The 19,455-nt window shown below is 48.2% G+C and overlaps 1 protein-coding gene across 1 annotated transcript in view; it reads left to right on the top strand.

Moving 5' to 3' along the window:
* Nucleotides 1-19,455, top strand: part of CASQ2 (calsequestrin 2) — a 29,063-nt gene that overhangs the window by 7,471 nt on the left and 2,137 nt on the right. Inside the window, exons 2-10 of the mRNA XM_057376255.1 lie at nucleotides 5,530-5,614; nucleotides 7,072-7,172; nucleotides 8,081-8,192; nucleotides 9,465-9,538; nucleotides 9,987-10,117; nucleotides 13,404-13,449; nucleotides 16,102-16,156; nucleotides 16,755-16,855; nucleotides 17,334-17,408. Coding sequence (XP_057232238.1) covers nucleotides 5,530-5,614; nucleotides 7,072-7,172; nucleotides 8,081-8,192; nucleotides 9,465-9,538; nucleotides 9,987-10,117; nucleotides 13,404-13,449; nucleotides 16,102-16,156; nucleotides 16,755-16,855; nucleotides 17,334-17,408 — 780 coding nt within the window. The remainder of the gene's footprint in view (nucleotides 1-5,529; nucleotides 5,615-7,071; nucleotides 7,173-8,080; nucleotides 8,193-9,464; nucleotides 9,539-9,986; nucleotides 10,118-13,403; nucleotides 13,450-16,101; nucleotides 16,157-16,754; nucleotides 16,856-17,333; nucleotides 17,409-19,455) is intronic.

Raw genomic sequence — 19,455 nt, 5'->3', positions numbered from 1 at the left:
AGAAGCAAGCAGCCAGCAAGAACTCAATTCCCAGGCAGTTGCTCCTCCCCGGAGGGTCAGAGCTCCCTCCTGAGCAGTGCTGATGGTGCTCATTCCTGCGTGCTCTCTGCTCTCTGACACAGCTCCGGTGAAGGCCAGCTGCTGTACATGATATGTTCTTTTTCTGGGAACCCTGTCGGGCCCTGGCAGGAGACACTGCCGTCAGCTAGCAGACCTCTGACACCTCCAGTGCAAGGAGGGCTGGGTGTATTTAAAGCTTTCCTCGGTTCTTATTTCTCTCTGCTCCCTCCCTGAGGAAAAAGTCTTCCTTGTCTCAAGGACCASTCTGTTCCCCCAGGGCCCTGCCTTGCTGATCCTTCCTGGGGATGCAGAATGGGRGCTCCCAGCTCTCGTCTGCAGCATCCTGGACTTTCTGGGTTTTCAGAGGTGCTGGCTTACACCCACTTGGTCAGCAACTGGAGAAATGTGGATTGTTCCTGAGATCCTGAGGGGTAGGAATGCCATGGGCATGTGTAGGTGAAGGGGCTGAATACCAAGCATCCTCCAGCACCCACTGAAAGCACCAAGCTTTCTGCCCTGCCTGGTCYTCACAGCAACATCCAGCCTTCAGTTTCAAAGCAGCTTTGCTGAGGCCAGGAMGAAAAACCAGGCAGCAACAGCCTCGCTTTTGTCAGGGACAGCCCCCAAACTGAACTGTCTCTGTTTTGGAAAGGGTGGCTTATCGGGGTGGCCCTTGTCCAGTCCCACACCCCACAAGCTGGGGCAGCACACACACACACCACCCTGTCTGCCCTTGAGGTGCAAGCTGCACAGCTGAATTGTCAAAACATCCGTGCTGTAGTGCCAGCAGGACTGGCTGGGAGCAGTGGCAGGTGGCCCTGCACCCATGGGTGCTCGGTGGCACGGTCACCAGCCTCACTTAGCTCATGGCTGGGGAGGCTGTGCTTTGGCTTGCAGCTCACTAAAATTAGGGATGCCAGGAGCAGATAAAAATACAGCCCCAACTATGTGAAACCTTTAGGGAGGCAGCCAAAGAGCACGCTGCTGTATGTCTGACCCCGCCGAGCTGCTGCACAACGACTAAAGCTCCAGGGCAGCATTTTTGAAGCATTACCTGTGAAAAACAGCTCTGAGGGAGTGACCTTTGGGTGTTCCATATTTGGGGACTTGCCTTTGAGTCCAAGGATCTCGAGGAGGGGAGGTTCAGCCTGTCCAAGCAGCTCAGGTGGTGGAAAAGCATGGTAAGGTGAGACCAACACGTTCTCCTTCAGTCCCCACTGCCAGTAGGGTGACTTTTCTAGTGGCAGCTGTTCATCAGGATTCTAGCCCTGCTCTTTGATCCTCACAGTGCTTTAGGACAGCCTGAATTATGGAAAAACCTAGGACATTATTAGTGTGGTATGCAAGGAGTTGTTAGTGGGGACAGCATTAGGAAGGAGAAATAACACTCTGAAACTGCCCAGTGTCTCAAATATCAAAGAATCCAACTATAGCGTGCAGGTGGGAGTCCTGCATAATGATTCAAAACTTTTGGGGGAATGCACTAAACACTTGCAATCTCTTCCTGCTGTTTCTGAAAATAAAAACCTAACATTTTGGGATATAAAATCAGCATCATTTCATCAACCAGGTTCTGRCCATCAGCATCAACAGCAGCATTAAAGAGAGTAGAGACAAGCAGCAGAGAAGCGTAGATTGCATGAGGGAAGTTTCCTTGTAATCTCCTGCTGCTCTTCTCCCTGCATTGCTGGAGTTTTGTTCTTCCTCCACTGCTAAACAGCAAAACAGAAAGCTCCCCCTGGTTAAGAGTTTATTCCTAATGGCTTTCAGAGATACCCAAATGTCCCCAGCCCCCTTCCTTGCAGCCTGAGCAGCTGGGGAAGATGAGCCTTTCTGTCTGTGGGAGCTCTGGGCAGGTGCTCTGGGCAGAGGGGTGGGAAGAAAATCCAGGCCATAATGCCATAATGTCACCTCACAATGAGAACTGACCATGCTGAGACAGTCACCCCTCCACCCCCAATTTTAACCGTCTCTAGGGAGTGTTGTGTGCCCTTCAGCAGTAAAACTGAACCAAAATGCAAGGTTTGGCACAATCAGTGCAGTCTGCAGCTGGAATAGGAGCACGGTGAGGCAGAGAGTGACATTTCTGCTGCTGTRTAACCTAGGAATTCAGGATGACTATATGGGACTTCCTAAATCTCCCAMATCTTCCCAGCATCACCCCCAGGCTCAGGCAGGTGTGGTGAGTGTGAACTGAGATGTTGGGCAGGGAGCTGTGCCTTTCCATACCCRTTATTCAGAGTGGCTGCTGACACCATCCAAGCTGACAGGGTTCTTGTGTACTCAAGCTTCACTTTGGGCTGGACCTCTCACACATCCCAGAGGGCCATTCACTCCCTCATACCAAATTTAAATATGGTTATTACCTGAGGGATATGGGAGGAAGAAAGATTGCTGCCAAACTCATTTTTCCCAGCATCGCACAGGGCACAGTTGGGATCTTATGGGTGAAAGTCTGCATTGCAAAGGCTTCATGCAYATGAGAATGAGGCTGCAAAAATGTGTGTGGGACGTGAGCTTACAARATTCTTGGCTTTTTGCTCATGCTCTCAGCCCCCTCTGCCTGGCCAAATCTCCTGCTCCACCTCAGGGACTGTGTGATCAGTTAGGTCCAGTTCTTCCAGGGTAGTTTCYACCCTCCATGCCCCCATGCAGCTGTTGAAGCTAAATTACATGCTCTGGAGATAGAGKCTGACACAAAGGCAAGGGCTCTGGCTGGCCACGACTTGGAGCAATATGAAATTAAAGGCAGGAGGAGGAGGAGGGGCTGTACTCTTAGATTACAGATGCCTCTGTCCCAAGGTCCCGAGCCAAGAGGATTGTCAAGATTAGAAACATTATCTGCATTCAAATCCCACTRGCATTATGGAATCAGAAAATACTGTAAGGGGATCTATAAATGCTTGATACTGTAATGAGTAGGGGGCAATTAGCCAAAYTGCTGTGCCCCTGGCATACTCTGTATTTTGCTGCCTTTTGGGCTTCAGATATAGGTGTGGGAGTATATCATCACCCGTGCATGGGTCAGACTCACCTGCTACAGTGGAAATCAGGGAAAGTAAGGTCAGGAGCAACACTCAGCCCCTGCATAGCTTACACTCATAAAAGCCACCATGAACATCCTGCCAAATCTCCTGCCTCCAGTCTCTGCCCCAGTGGAAAGGGCTCCTGAGAGTCTCATGTTGCACAAAGAGCTGCCTGTGGTGAGACCCTGCTCTGGGGGTGAGTGCAAGCTGTGCTGCTCTCCTCGTTGTCTCATTGGCATGAAGGTCCCAGCAGAGGAGGCAGCTCCCAGCTCTGTGCCCTCAGGAACGCTCACATAGCACACATGGGTGCTCTCCTATATGCCCAAACTGTTGCACATCTCTGGGGATGAGCCTCTCCAGAGGAAACCCTCCAAACTTTCCTACCCACCAYAAACACACCTGCAGGAGACAGTCTGGCTAGACAGGCCATGAAACACCAACAGGCACACCTCCAGCACTGCTGAGCRCTCCCACAGTCTTGCACGAAGAGGCTTTCATCACATCACCCACGTTTTCTTGACACATTTACTCTTCTYCAGCAATCTTCAATTCTCACAGCTACACGGCTGCACCCACACCTCTCTGAAGAGCTGCTCTGTGTGTGCTGCACGCTGACATGCTCGACTCCTGATCCATGCCTCCTCTCCTGCAAACATCCCTGCTCACACCCAACCACTTGTAGCAGGTGTTGCTGCTTTTCTGCACATTTCTGACCTTCAAACACCCACAAGAAACCCWAACCACCTTCCAAGAACTGCTGGGYTTAAACTCCYCTGACTTTGTCTGGCAGGYAGCTGATATMACTGTAAGTAATTGAATCAAGTATGGACTGGACTGAACGTGACTGATCAAATCTTCTTGCCTTGGTCTATCCTCTGGTCACAAAGTAGTCACAGTCTGTGCTGGTTGGTGGAGTTTGTGTCCTCCTGGAGAGCATTGGGACAGGACTGAGGATGTGTATTTTGTAGAAGGGAGAAAAAAACCTGCGTTTGCCATCTCTGCCCTTTGCTCAAGCAAGAGCAAGATCCATGAGCCCTGATCACCAGGATAGCTGCCACCATCTCCCAGGATTTCAGGGACAGGGAGCTGGCCCTGTGACACCACGCTGCACAGGCGAGGTGGCCGCCCCACCACTTTCACTGCCCGACGCCTGCAATCACCGCTCACTCTCGCAGCCTCCTGGCACAGGCAGAAATATATTTATAGCAGGGGAGCCAARGGGCCACGTGGCCACGGTGGCAGCACTGCTGGGTGACATTCAAACTGGCTTGGAGTCTGGGGGAGTGAGCCAAAACGAGCCAGGGGGGCGGGGGAGCCTCCTCATAAATCATCCCACCATCTCGGGCCGTGGCTTTCCTTCTGCCCCCTCCAAGCACTGACAGCTGTGCCCTAATAGGGRCATTCCTGCCCCAGAGGCTCCTGACCCCTCATCTCCATCATCTCCCACCATCCGGCAGGGCTGGGAGGAGGAACAGCAAGAAGACTGTCAGCATCAGAGGCATTTGTGGAGCAGGAAGGGAGAGGGAGGAGGAGGAGGAGGCTCTTACAGCTGCTTGGTGCTTCTCAGAGCATCATTACTGCCTTGTAGGGTCTCTAAAATACTTGTGGTGGGGCTGTCAGTCACCCAGTGCATAAGTGGATCCATTTACCAGGGTCACTTCATCTCTAGGAGCCAATTTGGAATTCACAGGGTCCCACCAGAGGGCCCTTGCAGAGCGTCTCTCCTTTCCTCACATATCTATTTTCACAAAACAGGCAGGAACTCGATATCTCCAAGAGGCCCCTTCGTCAAAAACGGTGGGAACAGGATGCAGTGGTTTTGCAAAGCTGCAAGAAGGTGAACATGAGCATGGCTGGGCCTAGATGCATTTCTTTARCAAAAACAGAGGACCAGGGTTACTGAAGCCTGGAAAGGAGCCATGWCTTGAAGCATTTTATAGGAAAAGGACCTTGCTTTGGCCACCCCATCACATGCATGAAGAAAGCATGTTGCTGCAGCATCCTGCACCCACTGCTGCCTGGCACCATGCACTTGAGAGTCAAAATGTCCTTGGTGCCCACATGTCACACTGTCCTGCAGGAGGCCACCCAGGTGCTGCAGAGAAAGAGGGTTTTTCTTCGTGTTGGTGGCACAGGACTTTGTTCCAGCCATCCCCCTGTTCTGGCATCCCCAGTGGAGTCAGGAGCCCTCTCCTGAGGGCAATGAACAGCCCCTGGCACTGCCAGCAAACTCCTGCTGCCACACAATGGGAAGAAACACAACCCTTGTGACCTCTGGGTTATCTCAGCAGAGAGGCAGCATGTGACACATCCCAGCCATYGGTGCTGCTCAAAAGCAGAATATGGGTCACTTGTGTGTCATGTCAYWCTAGCAGGGCACGATGCCCTTTAGMTACCCYGTGGTGTTAATGCTGCTAATGCTGGGCTCTGCTTCCTCCCACAGCTGGCAGCTCAGGTCCTGGAACCCAGGAGCATTGGCTTTGGGATGGTGGACTCCAAGAAGGATGCCAAGCTTGCCAAAAAATTAGGTRAGTTCCCAGATGTGATATCTCTGGAATAGCTTGGAGAGACTGTGGGAGTGATGTCCAACAGGCAACCCCACAGAGGACAAATCCTCATTACCAAGGTGGGGAGGATGATGGTGGCACTCAAACACTGACCATCTGCCCACCCCAAAACTGGCAGTATCGAGTGGAGGGATGGAGGTGAGGATGAGAGATGAGCCAAGACCCTTCCAGAAAAAAAAATGTGTCTGATAAACCAAACCAAACCCAACGAAAAAGAAAGGCAATTCATGCTGTCATGATGTCAGGGTGCAAGTTCACAACTTTCTGTTGTGAACTTTCCATTGGTGCCATGGAGTAAATTCAYGCTCTTCCTACACAGAGACAGGACCAACACAGCAGTGCAGAACCAGAACATACAGGGAAACCACACAGTCCCACAAATGTCACCAGCCTCATGACAGAGTGACCCCTGACAACAAATGGGGCAGCCAAAGCCTTGCAGTAGTTTGGCAGCCTGGTGCCAATCATTCAGGTTTGTTCCCCAGAGCAAAAGGGGAAGCTTCTCTAAAGATGGAAGGCTGTGCACTGCCCACCCCGGGACACAGCTGCCTTCCAGGGACTGCCAATCCCTTCATATTTTAGCCCACAAAGTAATATGGGAAAACTGTGCCACATCATTAATACAACAGCACACAAATGTACCACTAAACCTGCGGTTTAAGCATACTGGACTGTAATTTTCTTTCTTAAATTAGAGGCTGTGAGAGCTCATGGGAGCTAAACTAAAGACAAGAGCTTYTGCCTCTCCAAGAAGGAACAAACTACCAACCACCTTGGCCAGTGGCACCCTGCCATCCTGCATTGCAGGAGGCCAGTGCTGTTGATTTTGGAGCCTCCAGCGAGGTTCTGTGGCACTCAGCCCTCAGTCCAGTGATACAGCACTGAAATCTGTCGCCCTGCGGTCTGTGGCATCTCTATCATTGGTTTCTGACCCTTTTGCCAAGGCCAGCTAAGCCTCAAAAAGTTTGAAGCTCACTTTCAGGTCACTGGTGACGTTCACATAGCTCAGCCTTCKCTGGACAGTGAACACAACCCGAATYAAAATCCGTTTTCCATATAGTGACAGGTTGTTAAAATCTGAGCTGTCAGTTAGAGCCCAGTATTTACTGCAAGATAGACAGCCGAGCTAAAACAAGTTCCTGGTGCAGAATTTGTCCAACTGAGACCAAACTGTGACCTGAATGAAAAGTTCAACATTTGGGAAGCAGTTAGCACCAGTTCTGGCTGAAGTCTGTCCCCCACATCATGAAACATCAGTCAGGGAATTGCTTGCTTGGGTTGTTTCTAATTGAACCAACACAGAGAACTGGCAATTGCATTTTCCCAGGAGGAATTGCTGGGATAACAAGCAAGACACTCTGCACTTAACATGCTTTTAATGACATGTTAACCACAAATTGTTTCCTCCCTTCTTTCAGGCTTGCTTGAAGAGGGAAGTCTCTATGTGTTTAAGGATGAGCGGTTGATTGAATTTGAYGGGGAACTGTCCGCAGATGTCTTGGTGGAATTCCTCTTGGATGTAAGCATAAGCTCACAACTAGATAAAACCTTTCTGAGAAGACTTTGCAATATTCAGTTTGCTAAAAGAAATAAGTGTATCTTTGTTGGAAATTTTATCCCTGTTTATTGTCCACTGGTAGAGATGGAATTTGACAACTTCCCCAAWATGTGTCTGGCCACGAGCTCCCAGAAAAGCTTTTACCCTTCTATGCCACTACCCACTTACATCTTAGAGACATCCTGTCCTCTTTCCTGTTTAAGGAGTATTTGGCAGTAAGCAACAATCCCTGAGCTGGTCACCCACCTCAGTTAGCAAGTGTGTGTGCAAACACTTCATCATTTGCAAAATCTTCTACGCTTTTTTTTTTTTTTTTGTCTTAAATGAAGAAGAGCTATTTTCAAAAAAAAATACCCAAGAAGTAGGATTCTCATTGAACAATTAAAAAGGCTTTTGTTGCAAACTATTTGCCCATTTCTAGACACGTATAACATAGTGTATCTTCAGTGAGCTCCCCAAATTGCACTGCCTTGAGTGAGAGGAGATGCAAGGCCTAAGAACAAAATGCTCACCTTTGAGCCTAAAGRCAAAAGATATCCTACTTCTCAGGCTCCCTAAAACCAGCTTCAATTGCTGTCCCTTACCTCACACCCCAGTATGTCCCTCAGCATCCATTTGGGTTACCCAATCCCCTATCAGCCTCCCTCTTGATGCTTCCACCTCTGCAGTGATCCCATTAACATCTCCTTTCCAAGGTGACCTGCTTCCCTGGGCTCCTCACATTCAGGCACAGAGCTCTGAGTARCTTTCCAACAGCAGAGAAATTTGGGTGACCTCTTTCTCCCCGCTCAGGCTGCTTGTGACCCACCCTGCCAGGCATAGGTTGGTGCTGCAAATCACTGCGTTACCACATGCATTTGTCATGGCAGTTGCTGGAAGACCCCGTGGAGGTCATAAACAGCAAACTGGAGCTTCAGGCCTTCGACCAGATCGAYGACGAGATCAAACTCATTGGCTACTTCAAGGGAGAAGACTCAGAACGTAAGATAAATCTGTTCCTCGTGGGGCTCAGAGCCTGCCTGGTATTTCTGGGGTTGTTGTGCATGAACATGAAGGGTGTTGGGGTACGTGGCARGGTGTGACAGAGTGAAAATTGCAGAGGATGTGAGGGTTTGCAGGTGAGTTTCTGCTGCTGTAATGCATGAGCCCATTCCTACAACAGCAGGGACCCTTCTGCAAGGTGTCTGCTGGCAAGAGGAGAGGGTCACAAACTCAGTTTACCCCAAAATCAGCTGAGGTTACAGTTACACCGAGAGAAAAAGTAGCAGGAGCAAAGCACCCCTTTTGGTGAGCAGGGAGCCCAAAGGATCAGGGAGGGAGGGAGGGAAGGGGGGAGGTGAAGGAAAAGGGGRTACACATTAAATACTAACTGAGCAGGGCCCTTTGGGGCAGCCTGGTGAGGCACTGACCTGCTCCTTCTTGCTGATCCCCAAAACTGGGAAGAGGCTGGTCCCATACCCTGAGGAAAGTGCAACTCAGGGGCCATGCTGAGCAAACCCAGCTTTCACAAGAATAGAGAAATCCTCACCTGAGAAGTTCCCTGTTCCCCTGCAGTCTCTTGTGCCAGCCCTGAGTGCTCTCCTGCTATCCAGGCATCCTGCCTTTAGCAGGAAAACAGGTATTCCTACCTGAACAAGAACATCTCACCAGGGCTGCTGAATGCAACTCTCCCCTCAGCTTTCTCAAACTGGCTGCAGGACAGCTGGGGCAGGGCTGTGACCCTAAAACTGTTCAGTAATAGCTGCTTAAAAGAAAGGTTGTTTGTAAAAATGTTGTTGTAAAATCTCCTGCCAGGCTGAGAGCATCTTTCCTGAGCTCTGAACTCAGGAGGACCTGATAGGAGTTACAGCCAAAATTTACCTGGTTGGTACCCCGTGCTCCTGCAGCGGGGGAAGCATGCCTGGTCACAGCTGGTTTAAGGAATGGCACCAATCATTAATGCTGGAGCAACTCCGTGTGTTTCCCAGGCTGAACTACCCCTGGATTTGCTTCACAGGGCTGCTAATTTCAGCCCCAGTTAARGGTGGCATGCTGGGCTCTGCAGCTTTTCTGAATGGTGTGGAATGAAATCATCATTCCACATGAAATCATCCTTTTTTTTTTGTAAATCCTGGAAGGGTGGAAAAAACACTGAGCTGCCATCTGATGGAGTTTGCAGTAATTTATATTTGTTCTTCCCCAATAACTTCTGGGCTGATCAGAGTGTGGCCAGCTGTCTGAAAGTTCTTCTTCATTCCCCTTTTCTCCTTCCAGATTTCAAGGCATTTGAAGAAGCTGCAGAACAATTCCAGCCSTACATCAAGTTCTTTGCCACCTTTGACAAAGGGGTAAGCATCCACCAACCTCCATGGGATCTCACATATGCCACCACCTGTTTCCTGAGAGCTCAGGAGGTTCCCAGACTTATTGTCAGATTTATTGTCTGGTTTCAGCTTCTCATTTTCAGCCTTCCTGGACTTTGTGGTGTCGGTCTGCATGGATAATTTGGCCCCAGTGTGAGATAAAAGGCCATTTCTGCAGGGTGGAGGCAGGACCTTGGGTTTGGAAACCAGCCCCTCTAGGTCTGCAGGGCCTTCTGTCTGGCTTTGCTCTATCCCAGTGTTTGACAGCAGCAGTGTAGGGGGCATCAGTGGGTTTGTAAACAAAGAAAGATCCATTCTGTTTGTGGGTCACCCCTCACTGAGACAGAGAGAGAGCAGGAGCCTTGATCTCAGCTCTGCCAGGGTAGGCAAGGAGGCACRTCAGGCTCCCTCACTTGTGACTGCACTGCAACAGGTTGCCAAGAAGCTGGGCCTAAAGATGAACGAGGTGGACTTCTATGAGCCCTTCATGGATGAGCCYGTTCACATCCCTGACAAGCCTTACTCAGAGGAGGAGCTGGTGGATTTTGTGARAGAGCACAGAAGGTATGTGGCACACAGGATGCTCCTGGACAAGGGAAGGGGATAAAGGTGTCTGTCATCATGACCTCAGCTCTCTAGGGCATCACCCTCAAAAAAAATTAGGATGACGACCACCTTTTGCTGATTTGCTCACCCAGGTTTGGAATTGTGCTGGTGTTTTCCTACTTTCAGAAGTGTGATATCTGCACAGCAATCAGAGCTCACCCCAAGGGAGCTGTGATAACACAGCTTCCCCCCTCCTGCTCTTCCTCCTCCCTGGTTAGTCCTCAGTCTAAAAGCAGTGAGACTTGAAGGCAGTGGAGAGTGGAATCCTTGCCCTAATTATGTAAACTTTTAATTTAGGTCTGTACAGAAAATTATCCTCTCCAAGGCCTCTCAAACCAAATCCAAATCCTGTCCAGTCTCCTCCTTTCCAAAACCAKCTTTACTCATGGGTGTATCCCTGTCCTGATGTCAGATATGTCTGGAGGCAGCTCTGAGCTCAAAGGAACCACAAGGGACAAAGAGGCTCCTGCTGACCGTAGGCACAGAGAAGGCACAACTCTTATGGCTGTAGGGATGGTGATGAGCACCTTGGGTGTTTGATCAACTCAGCAGGAGCTGTGGCTGCTCGTGCTTTCTGCCATCAGGTTTAATGCCCAGTTGTTTAGGGACTCAGCTGCCATAAAAGCCTGGAAGTCACCAGAGAGGCTGCTCCTGTGTGAAAACACAGGGTTGAGTGTAAGGGCACAGCTACCCAGGAGGGGCTGTGTCTTCACATCCTTGAAAACACCTCCCAGGAGGGTGACTCGGGCTACCTGCTGCTCCTACAGCTGCATTTCCCAGCAGGGAATCAAGGGACAGGCTCCAGGTTGTGGTGGGAACCTTCATCCTCTCCACAGAAGGTCAGGAAGGCAGAGCTCAGCACCATGGAGTGACTGATCCAAGGCTGCACAGATGGGTGTCCATCTGGCCATGGTGGCCACTGCCACTCCAAGGTCTCAGCCCACATTTCACTCTCAGCTGCACAAACACAAATTTTGTGGCACAGTCCTCTGGGCTGATGCCTCTTTCATGTGCAAAATACTGGGGTTGGATGCCCACTACTCTGCAATTGTGGTGTAGCAACATGAGGGCTGAATTCTGCTCTCTCTAACTTATCCAAACCCCACTTTCCTCACTCCCTCCAACACAGGAAAGTATCCAGAGTAATAACCAAGGACAAGCTTAAATACATAATAKGCATTCACCTGATAAAATCTCTAGTTTTGGACCATCAACAATGAGAGGACTTGCTGGTTCAGAAATTGTATCTCTGATCCTGTGTTTAGTGGCTATTTCTTCAATTTCTATAATTGTTTTTACTTTATTTCTACTTTGGTGCTGAAAGTWYCAAATTGTAATGAGTTCAGCAGCTSAATTATGCATTGCATCAAAAGACYRTTCTTMTTTMTTTAGYTTAYRCCTGCTMCATAATAATTTCTCTGAACACCTACTCCTGTCTTAAGAGGAGCAATAAATAGYACTTTAGGTAATCTGTAGGGATAGAATCACAGAATATTCTGAGTTGGAAAGGACCCACAAGGATCATCAAGTCCAACAYGTAAGCGAATAGCCTGTGCAGGGATCAAACCACAACCTTGATGTTATTAGAACTTTGCTCATGTTCTAAGATATTTACTTTTTATTTACCATTCCCAATTTATTTTTTTTTAATACCTGCTAAATCTCTCTTCAGTCACCTCTTTTACAAGACAAAAAATTCTTACCTATTTAACCTTCATCAAATAGAGGTTATTCCACACCTTCACTCCACACTGCCATGCTTCCACRTGCCTTTTTCAGTTGTCCATGTGATTTCCATGACAGGATGACCAGAACCACACATAAACTCTCTGTGGAGGTTTGCAGTGTAGCTGTCCACTGCCATAATGTCTGTTTTACTCCTTGGCCATTTCCCAACTGTTTGCAACACTCTTCTTGCCAATGCTTTTTTAATTTGTGTCACCTGGGCTACTTTCCTGAGAGGGAATAATTCATTACAGCTGATTTAGAACCCACAGTTGCACCTGTAGAATCAGGGTCAGTTTTTTGCAAGTGTTTTTCTTCCTATATGTCTGTATCATGCAGACACTCAAGTGTCAGGAGWTCCTCTGTATGAACTCATTGTCAGGCCTTTGCTAGTTGCCAAAGAGTTGGATATGATAAGAAAATGCTGCCATATTCCTATTTCCTCTCTTTTTCAGATTGTGTGAGAATATATTATGCATAAGATCATGTTGAAGAATGTGCTGTGAATCTTAACTGGTTAATTCCCCCTGCCATGAAAACTGATCATTCATCTCTGCCTTTCAATGTTATCAATCCACACAAGAATCCCCTCCTCTGATCCAACTGCAGCTCAGTTCTGTGGCTCCTCAGGTCCTTTAGGGACCTCTAAAAAAAAAAATCCCTCATTCCCATGGTTCTGGTGGCGAGGCAAACTGAAGTGACAGGTTACACATCTCACTTATTCCACCTGGTTTGTTCTGGCAACACACTGCCACTCCTACCAATCTGCTCTAAAACCTTCCAGACTGACACTTCCCTTTGCAGCACATCCTGGAGCAGGTCAGCTAGGGAGAAGCAGATGTGCAAAATATGACTTGTGCTATGCCTTGTGTTCCTTGGGTGCCCCTCTAACACCCCAGTCAACTCTCAGCCTGCCAGGCTTCCTGACACAGATGTGTCTGAAAATATTTGCTTTTTACCTTTTATCCTTTATGAACTACTTCTCAAAAAAATTTTTTCTTTGACAAGTCTTTGGGTTTACATTTTCTTTCCAGTGGTGGTTAGGATCTAAATCTTCTTCTTAGAGTTTATTCTGCCTTCTTTGCTTCAGCAGAGGTGGGAAGGATTTCTGTGTTGAAATTGTGCTGGGGTGAAACAGGAGAAAGGAGGGGCAGAGCACGTTAGGAATGTCCCAGGGACTGAAAAACAAAAGTGAATGGATCACCCCGTGCTCTCAGCACAGGCAGGACTGGCTGCCTTGTGAGGGGCTAATTCATGAGCACATCCCAGGACAGAGAGGCATCTCATCTTGCCAAGGAGGAATGGTGGCTGCAACGACTCCAGTGGGGCAAGGGGCAGGGTTTTATCATCATAAATAAAGGCATGAACTGACCTACAGTGCCCCCATGTTTGCATTCAAAATGTGGTGGCTGACTCCGGCTGATTCCATCCAAAGGTGGCATGGTGAATTTTTCTCTGAGTCTGTGTCATTGTGGCAGTGCTGGATATATCTCAAAGAGCATTTCTGTCTTCCTTTCAGGGCCACCTTGAGGAAGCTGCGCCCAGAGGACATGTTTGAGACGTGGGTAAGCACGTGCTGTGGGAACCATTGTATCCCCTCCAAGCTTCTAACAAGAAACTGCTCCTCAAGAGCTCTGGCTGGGCAAAAWATTAACTTTTCTTCCTTGTGGGGCTGCTTTCTCTCTTCTGGACAAAAGGGAAAGCCTTGGCTGTGGTGCTGAGTGCCTGAGTTCCAGCAATGTGCTCAAACACTTTGCTCAGCAGTGCTGGATGGTTGGGCTGGCTCCCTCCACCAAGGGAAGAGGGAAAGTCAAGCAGTGTGCAAGGTCTGTGCAGGGATCCTGCCCAAGGATGCTCCATCCCAGCTAAGGGACATCAGTGCTGGGTGATTTCCATGGCCTGCTCACAGGGTGAGCTGCAGGGATCATGCAGATGTCTCATGGAAAATCACAGAATCACAGACTGKTCTAKGTTCAAAGGGACCTTAAAGATCATCKARTTCCCACCCCYCTTCCACCAGACCAGGYTGCTCAAAGCCCCATCCCACCTGACCCTGAACATTTCCAGGGACTGGGCATCCACAACTTCTCTTCATCTTCTCTGTTCCAGGATCTCATTACCCTCACAGTAAATATAATATCCTTCCTAATATCCAATCTAAATCTATCCTCTCTCAGTGTAAAGCCATTTTCTCTCGCCCTGTCACTACACATCCTTGTAAAACTACAATTCAAAATGCAAGGGAAGGCAGGCAGCACAGTTAATTTATGGATTTCAAAGCAGACTGGGCATTGATTGCACTTCTCACGGTGCAAGAAAGCTGCAAATCAGCAACTGTGAAGAACTAACCAGCATTTTGGCCCTTATCACGCACAGAAGACTCTCAGAGTCTGCAGGGGTGGGGAAGAAGGGAAGGATGAAAATGAAAGAAAAATTGTGTACAACAAATTATCCCCTCATTGTGAATGCATATGGTGTTAAAAGCCAGTCTGGGRCCCTCAAGTGCCAGATGAATKCTGAAAAACAAAGCWGAACAGGTGCTTTACAGACACTAARGAAGATGCAGTCATTCYTCCAAAAGGCTCAATGCATTTMTAAMATCATTCAGATGTCACTCTTCTTGGCTGTGTAACACRAAACACTGTGGGACTCCAGAGTGGCAAAAACCTTGGGAGTCTTTAATACAGCAAGGCAAGAAGTAATAAAACTGAACCAGGAGTTATGAGTCACTGAGGCACGATAGCTTTTAATTCTGTTTTGAAATAGAGGTTCTGTACAGAACACAGCTTCCAACATCCACCAAACCCCCTCCAAGGTTTTTTAATGGAGCTTCAGTGAGACAAAAATTTCACATGCAGTGGTTTTGCTTTCATACTGAACATATTCTAAAGTAGCCTCAGGAAAAGTGGGAATTCACAGGTGGGCTGCTTGCTCAACCAGCAGCCTGGGAATGCAGATCTTGCCTCTGCTAGGAGCAGTGGACTCCTACCTACAGAAGACAGGGGGCTGGATTCTGATCTTGCTGCAACTTCACAACTTCCTCAGTGCCTTCACTGGACTTAGTCCAGGTTCATTTGCTGCCTTGCAGGCCAGGATAGCACTGTATTATATAGGTAGAAGCATATAATTATATAGGGCATATAGATATATACTTTTTATGTTGCTGTCTGACAGTGCTGCTGGCAAATATGACAAAAAAGCAACAGTGTAAATTTTGCCTGCTGTAAGTGGTCTAAATCCCAAGTAAATCTGCCTAGAATGTCCCRGTGAAAATGTATTCCCTGAAGACGTCCACAAAGGCTCAGCATCCGCTATTGTTTTTAAAGATAATGTTTTCCACTTAATCTTTCAGGGGTTTTTTTTTTCCCCCTTTCAGTTTTTGATGGTGGCTTTGTCACCTCTGGGCTCAGAAGGGAAAAGAAATTAGCATTTAGATGGGAATTTTTTTTTTTGCATTGAAACCAATTGAAATGGAAACTGGGACCGACAGCGGGTGAGGAAGGCGAAACCGATCCACGGGATAATTCAGAGATGACATTCATAGCAGGAGGATGATGAACCAGCCCACAGATCCATTGGCCTTTGCCAGTATCATTACTCACATGTTTCATGGAGAAAAGTAATCCACCAGGCTGTAATTTCTGAACTCCACTCATTGGAGCCCTGAAATGAGACCCCATTCGATTTCCCTCACTGCTCATGGAGACCCTCACCAAAAGCAGAGACCCTTCACCTCCCCAAGGGGCCAAATGAGCCACCTTTCCTCTCATACTGCGAGAAAACCTCCTTAGCTGACCCCAAAGGAGCATGATTTGGGGCTGAGCATGATGGCAGATATTTTTTCCCTGCAAACCATCTCTTGGGACCTGAAAATTTATGAGGGTAGGTGGCCTCAGGCATGAAAGGGGATCCTCTGCTCTCATTCCAGAGGGCCCTTGACCTTTCCTGCAGAAGAGCTTTCGCCTSACACCATCAGAAGCTCCCTCTCTATTCGCATCATGGTGCTCAACTCATTTTTATCTGAAGAGTTTCAGCAGCACCACCCAAACCCCAAACCACCCTGTTCAGCACCKAATACCCTCATGACTGAGCCATGGCTCCCATTTCTGGTGTCTCAGTGGGGCTTTAGCCAAAGCTCCCTTTGCAGCTGTCCTTTTTGAGGGCATCCCACTGCTCCTCCCTCCCTGGCCCATCAGTAACAGTTGTGTTGTTTCCAGGAGGATGACATGGAGGGAATCCACATCGTAGCCTTTGCTGAAGAAGATGACCCAGGTATGARGCCATTTCCTTCCTTGTGTGACCCCCCATCCTTCAGGAAAGTGTATTTTCTTCTCCTTTGTTTGCACTGTGGAGCCCAGCACCCTGAGATTCTTCTGGGTATTCATGCTAGGATATAAATGGATGATGAAAAAAGAGTCATTCCTTCCACCCCAGTAGCAAGATTTGCTCCCTAACTCTTCATCCATCTTGCTGTGTGCCTCTGGGAAAGATCTGAGGGCTGGGAGTGGGATAGGMATGTGGGAAAGCTGAGGCCAACAGCTCCTGAAAAGCCGTGGCATYGGTGCTTCTCAGAGCTTCTCAAAGCCATGGGCAAATCGGAAAGCTTTGGCCTCTTGGGGGCTCAGTTCCTCCCTCARCACAAGAAAATAGTGACATTGTTCCACTCCACGGAAGGATTATGGGGCTTAATTCATGTGTAACTAATTTCAATACCCGAGGAGGATGCTTGAAATTAAAAGCCTTATTATCAAAAGAAAGCGCTGGGAGACAGCATTTTAATGAGAACTATAAACAACTCCTGTGTGCACAGGGGAGCCAGGGAAACCCACAAGCAAAAAGCAGAGTTGAAATGGTTCATGTATCATTGCAGATGGGTTTGAGTTCCTGGAAATCCTGAAGCAGGTTGCCAGGGACAACACTGATAATCCCGACCTGAGCATTGTCTGGATCGACCCTGATGACTTTCCTCTGGTGAGTGGCAGAGGTTCTTTGCCTTTCTTGTTTTTAATTCGTGGATGGGGCGAGTGTGAGGGTGATTGTGGGGGTGTGGGAATTGTCCCAGGGAATGTGGGACAGGGAAGGATAGGAAACTGGACCATCATCTCCCTAAAGCAGGAATTGCTCCAGGGAATGTGGGACAGGGAAGGATGGGAAATTGGACCATCATCTCCCTGAAAGCAGGAATTGCCCCAGGGAATGTGGGACAGGGAAGGATGGGAAACTGGACCATCATCTCCCTGAAAGCTGCTTGTTTGGTGTCCCAAGAAGGTTTTTCCTTGGGAACACCCCCAGAGTGGGCACTTTCCTTTTCCAGCCCAAGCTTGTCCAGCCTGTCCTGTCCTCTCCTCTCCCCTGTGCACACATGGATGCACATTCCTCTCTCTGTGCCCCCAAGGCAGTGGGGCTTTGCAAACGCCCCCATCTGAGCTTTGTGTCTTTGCTCCTGCAGCTCATCACTTACTGGGAGAAGACCTTYGACATCGACCTGTTCAGACCGCAGATCGGGGTGGTGAACGTCACAGACGTGAGTAACCTGTGCCCAAAAAACCCAGCCATCCCAAAATTAGGGTGATAAAAAGGGTGGGACCTGAGGTCTGCTGGAGCCAGTGGGATTCCTACCATTCAGTGCAAGCAGGCTTTTACCCTGGGGAAAAAAACATGAAGACCTTACTATGGGTTTATAACACCTGCCACAGGGTTTTTAACACCACCTAGGTGGGTTTGAGCGCTTTAATCTGAGTGTTTCTGCTGACAAATCACACACAAATTGCATCTGCTGAGGACAGGATCAGCCTCTAAGGTCTGGGATTCAGGGCTTTGCCCAGTTTTGGTTTCAAGGTCTCACATTTCCACCTCCATCCACAGCACTCACCTTTGTCCATTCCCTGCTCCAACAGCTTGGGTGGAGGAAAAACCTGTGTAGGGGAAAAAAAAGCCATGCTTAGGGGAGGAGAAGAGGAGGAAAAGGAGGTTGTTTATTTCTACAGAAGCAAAAGGGCACAGCTTGAGTGTAGGAGGGAAAGATGGTCCCCAACAGATGACAGGGAGAAACTGCACAGCTTGAAAAAAAAAAACTAAACAAACACACAGCTTAAACAGAAGTACAGCATAGACTGGTAGCAGAGGGATCCTGCTGTGGTGAGGAGGGGGCACTGGGGTTCATCCAGGCCCTCCTTCCCAAGGGATCTGCTGGCTGCWATCTAACATGCTTCAGAGCCCTGAAGCAGAGAGAAATCATTCTTTCCTCTTTCTGATCAGAGACCCCATAATGGAGCATGTTCCTGCCTGGCTCACCTATTACCYGAGTTTACTTTTAGTGCTTAAGTGCTGAATGTTTGTTTTAATCTCTTTAAAACCAACCTGTGTGGGTGTGTAAGTGTCTCTGGAAACAGAACTCTCTCCACCACAGAAGTGTTTGTAAATTGGTGCTTGACTTTGTGTTTGCAATTTGAGTCATRAGAGAACTTGATGATTCATTAGAAGACAGCAGTGAGGGACTTAGAGTTGGGAWAAATGTGTGGGGCTGGGTGCTGGTTTGGCTCAACACTGACCTTGCTTCCACATCCTCTCTCCTGTATCTCCCCAGAAAAAGAGGGACAGCAAGGGTGTACTGGACAGTTGTGCCTCCTGTTAGAACACATGCTGCAAGATTTTAATGTGGGAGATGTGGTGGGGAAGGCAAAGCAAGGGTGTCATGAAGAAAACAGAGTCCCTGGATCCTGCCTATCCCATTTAGGGGGCTGAAAAGCTGATTTGGAAGTAGTTTGAGCCCTGGCTGGATGTGAGCTTTTTGCCTGTGATAGAGCAGTACTCCACCAGACCATGGGGCAGACACCTAGAGAGTGAGGACACAGTGAATTAAGTCTTCTTAGCAGAATTGTTAAGGGAGARACAAAAGGGAAAGGGGCCAAAATAGCATCTGTCAACTGAGATCATGAGAGAAATRAATGGACAAGCCAGAAAGACAGCCCAAGTCTTCCAGTCTTTTGCTCTTAGTCCACAGTATCCCCCTTCTTTATATTTACTGTGACTGGTCATGTTTAAGTCGTGTCAAAGCTACATTAAACAGCAATCAATGGAAATTTGTGGAAGTAGAATTGTCCATGGCATGAGAAAGCAGAATTAGAACTTATGCCTTATTATTCAGCAGTCAYTCAGAGACCTGTAAAAACCCATGCATCATCTGGCTTTGATATAGTAAATGTTTCAGGTTGTTGATTATAGTATTTGCAGGTTTTATTTCATTCCTCATAAGTCCCTTTTTTATTTCTCGAGAGAGATTTAAGAAAGTTCTAGTTTGGTGGGTGATATCTAAAACAAACAGTGGGCTCATTTTGTTATTTCAGTGTTACATCACAAGTGACACAGGTACAAAGTGGGGCTTACACAACAGAGTGAAAATAAACACTGCTCTTGGCTTCAGTGGACATAACCCCTGTGACCCCATCACTTTTTCAAAAACCTGCCAATGCAAACACCACAGCTCCCAAGTGGCTCATCACATTGTGGTGGCTGTGGCTCAGGACAAKGGCCAGGACACCCTGAAAAATATCACTGCTTTATTTGCACAG

Source organism: Malurus melanocephalus, unplaced genomic scaffold (assembly GCF_030028575.1).
Source record: "Malurus melanocephalus ecotype Western Australia unplaced genomic scaffold, MMel_1.1 scaffold_275, whole genome shotgun sequence".
NCBI classification, from domain to species: domain Eukaryota; kingdom Metazoa; phylum Chordata; class Aves; order Passeriformes; family Maluridae; genus Malurus; species Malurus melanocephalus.
This window is presented reverse-complemented; position numbering and strand designations above follow the sequence as displayed.